The sequence below is a fragment of the Electrophorus electricus genome, chromosome 23 (genome assembly GCF_041902795.1).
Source record: "Electrophorus electricus isolate QZ-2024a chromosome 23, ASM4190279v1, whole genome shotgun sequence".
Taxonomy (NCBI): domain Eukaryota; kingdom Metazoa; phylum Chordata; class Actinopteri; order Gymnotiformes; family Gymnotidae; genus Electrophorus; species Electrophorus electricus.
The window spans coordinates 3123527-3126821 of record NC_137519.1 but is presented as its reverse complement, the minus strand read 5'-3'; the positions used below and the strand labels follow the sequence as shown (position 1 = coordinate 3126821).

General features: G+C 42.2%; 1 protein-coding gene across 1 annotated transcript; it reads left to right on the top strand.

Moving 5' to 3' along the window:
• The first annotated feature begins 506 nt into the window (after positions 1-506).
• s100b (S100 calcium binding protein, beta (neural)) lies at positions 507-2770 on the top strand. The gene is made up of 3 exons (XM_027022984.3): positions 507-656; positions 1038-1189; positions 1552-2770. Exons 2-3 carry the CDS (start codon positions 1052-1054, stop codon positions 1699-1701), a joined length of 288 nt encoding a protein of 95 aa, XP_026878785.1. The 5' UTR covers positions 507-656; positions 1038-1051; the 3' UTR covers positions 1702-2770.
• The last annotated feature ends 525 nt before the right edge of the window (positions 2771-3295 follow it).

Sequence of the window (3295 nt, the reverse complement as noted above, 5' to 3'; positions counted from 1 at the left end):
TGAAGGCCATAAGGAGACGTGGCCCTCGTGGACTGTGTGCGAAAATGACCAGAAATGACCGGAGGGGGTGGGGGTGGGTTAGAGGACATGGAAAACAAACTCTATTTAGGTCCCTCTTTAACAGGCGCACACACACAACAACAACAACAACAACAACAACAACAACAGATGTATTGACCTGACTTGCATGACTATGGTTTTTCTTCTCCCCCCCCCTTTTTGGCTTGTTTGCGTTCCTCCTACCAACATCACAACTACAAACGATTCTGTGGGATTAAATGTTCAAACCTTCTTTGGGTTCTTGCTCTGAAACCATAAATTACAGGGGTTTTTTTGGGGGGGGGGGGTTGTGTTTTTTTTTTTTGTTTTTTGTTTTTTTTTTTACAGAAAACCCAGTAAAAATGACTAACAAAGCATTTACAGAGCCTAAACAGATTTTGTACGTCCGTGCACGCGCTTGCCTGCTGGTGTGCGTGTGCGCGCGGTGGAGTGAGAGGAGGTCAAGCTCTCATTGGTCCGCTCGGGACGCTGGCGGAGGGCACGTGTGACTGCGCGGGGCCTTGCAGTGTGAGCATATAAATGGACGGACCCCCGGTCAACCTCTCTCCCTCTCCCTCACACACACACCCCGCTCGGCTCACACACTCGCTGCCCGGGTAAGTTCCCCTGACTTTCTTGTCTTCTTGTCTTACTGCAGGCAGTACAAAGAGTGCTTGGATGCTAGTCGACGGTTTACGGACATAAAAAACGAAACAAAACGAAACTTTGCGGTGACGCACAAGACTAGTACAAACATTTCTGGAGGTTGTAACTAAGCAGGGATAATCAAAATGAAATTTTATATATATATAATAATAATACCCATGCTAATAAATGTAAAATTGTAATGTCAGTCTTTTAAAACTAGCATTATTGACTGTTTTGTGCCTCTATTCAGTAATTGCCACATTATCATGAGAGTTTTATGCTTGTGTACATGCAAATGTGTGAAAATTCCTCATGCAAATGCATTGTACCCCCCAACCTGGACACGACAGCTCCCAGAGAAATCATGACAGACCTGGAGAACTGCCTGGCGACCGTTATCGAGGTCTTCCACAAGTACTCGGAGAAAGAGGGCGACAAGCATAAACTGAAGAAGACCGAACTCAAGGAGCTGCTAACCCATGAGCTGCCCTCGCTAACTGAGGTGGGTGTGTCTCGCCGCGTCTCCAGACCGCTCCACTCAGTCGCGGGGTTATCCGTTCTATAACCTAGCTGAAATCCGACTAGATGGGTGAGTCTCAGGATGAGACTTATGTGGGAGTTAACGAGATGTTTTATTTTTCCTTCAGCGGGACGGTATAACATTTAGGAGTTTCTTAATCATTGTAAAAACCGGTCACGCCCTAGGGACAGCCAGACTAACTCTCACCCCCTGCCTCACTCCATCTCTCTCTCTCCCTCCTCCCCTTTTCCCTCTGCCCCGACTCTGCCTCTGCCTCACTCCGTCTCTCTGTCTTTGCCCCATGCCCCCCCCTTCCTCTCTCCTTTCTCGCCCTCTGTCTCCAGCATGTGAAGGACCAGGCCACTATGGACAGTCTCATGGAGAGCTTGGATGCCGACAGCGACTCTGAATGTGACTTCCAGGAGTTTATGACCTTCGTAACCATGGTCACCATCTGTTGCCACGAGTTCTTCGAACATCACGAAGACGAATGAGCCGGAGCCGGAAATTGAAAATTGTAGAATATGAGCAATTTGAATTAGCGTAACTGCATAGGCTCACGATTCATAACATTGGGTTACTGTTATTGTTCTCGCCACGTTATCCGAATGTTCGATTGGCTTCTGTATGGTAAGGTGTGTTCGTATATGCCTTCTATGTGAAAAAAGGAAATGTTTTGGCTGGCCTTAAATTTGAACTGAAGGGAGCTCGAAAACTTCGCTGTAATTTATTACAGACATTTGTTTTTCTTATGTTTGATTTAGGAAAAACTCTGATTCTAACACATTTTAACTAACCGTGGTTTCTTTTTTAAAAAAAAAAAAGCACAAATCTAATATAGCACTGTAGCAAGTGATCTGCATGTACTTAGAATTTCAGTAATATTCTGGTTCCCTGTGAAATACGGAAAATATTTCATGTTTACAAAGGACGGTTTAAGTGAGGCATGCTATTGGGTTGACGCAGTGGACAAAAAAACAAAACAAAACTGGAAGACAAATCACACAGTTGCCAGATCAGACCAACCAAAGCATTAAATTGACGTTATCCTCCATCAATTCTCCTTTTATCCGGCCCTTCAAGTGTATCATTTAATTAGGACAGAAACCACAGCCAAACTTGCAAAATGACATTGTTGCAAAATGACTCAGATGACCCTTTCAAATGCTGTTAGTTACTTGCGATTTATGTACATCTGTCAACTCACACACAGATTTTAGTCATAAACGAGTGGATTTTGGTGGGCAACATCCTATTCAGCATGGAATGAATAAGGTAAGAAAGTGTATTTATTCACCAAAATGAACGTTAATAATAATTTTAAAAAGTGTAAACCAAAGTGCACCAAGTGCAAAGTGCACTATATCTGTTTTGTTTCTCTGTTTTCACAAGTTTGCTATCCCAAGAAGAGTTTGTGTAAAGTACTAAATTTGGCAGAACTGTATTCTGGATTTCAAATTTCTGAGTTTGTTTAACCTCTGTTCTTACAAAGAGCTGATTCATTTCCTGAATTTGGAAAGTTCCCTAGTATTGTGAAGAGCTTAAATAAAATTTAAAAAGCAAGATTTTTTTTCTCCTTTTTGCATAATTGTGCAAAGCGTGAATCATTTAACAGAATTATTTCCTTTACTTCACATATTCTAACACATTTTATATACCTGCTAATTTAAATCTAATACAGTGCTGTAACAAGTTAACTGGATGTACTGCATGTAACATTGTGGTTCTCTATGAAATCCGAAATATATTTAATGTTTGCACAATGTTGACATGTTGGATGCTTTGCAGGACCCTGAAGCAATCCTGAAAACTCAATTCATGTCAAGGGTTTGAGTTATTTTCATTTTCTCTTAGAGTGATCTGTACAATGAAAACCGATACATGTTCTAAGGAAATTAAAGGTAAAATTATAAAATTATAGACATGCACAAAATAGGAAAGGCTGCAAAATAAAAAATAATATCCGAGTGTTTGGAGATCCCGGTGAGCACTGCGGGATCAAATGTAAGGAAAGTCTAGCCGGGGCCTGCCCTCCGCACTCCGCACCGGAGCAGACGGGCACTTGTTATGAAAGCCACCGAGAGGCTA

Bases quoted from the DNA above. Each gene is read 5' to 3' on its own strand.
- s100b (XM_027022984.3), top strand. From the start codon at position 1,052: ATGACAGACCTGGAGAACTGCCTGGCGACCGTTATCGAGGTCTTCCAC. The intron at 1,190-1,551 runs GTGGGTGTGTCT...CTCTGTCTCCAG, and splicing joins AGCTGCCCTCGCTAACTGAG to CATGTGAAGGACCAGGCCAC.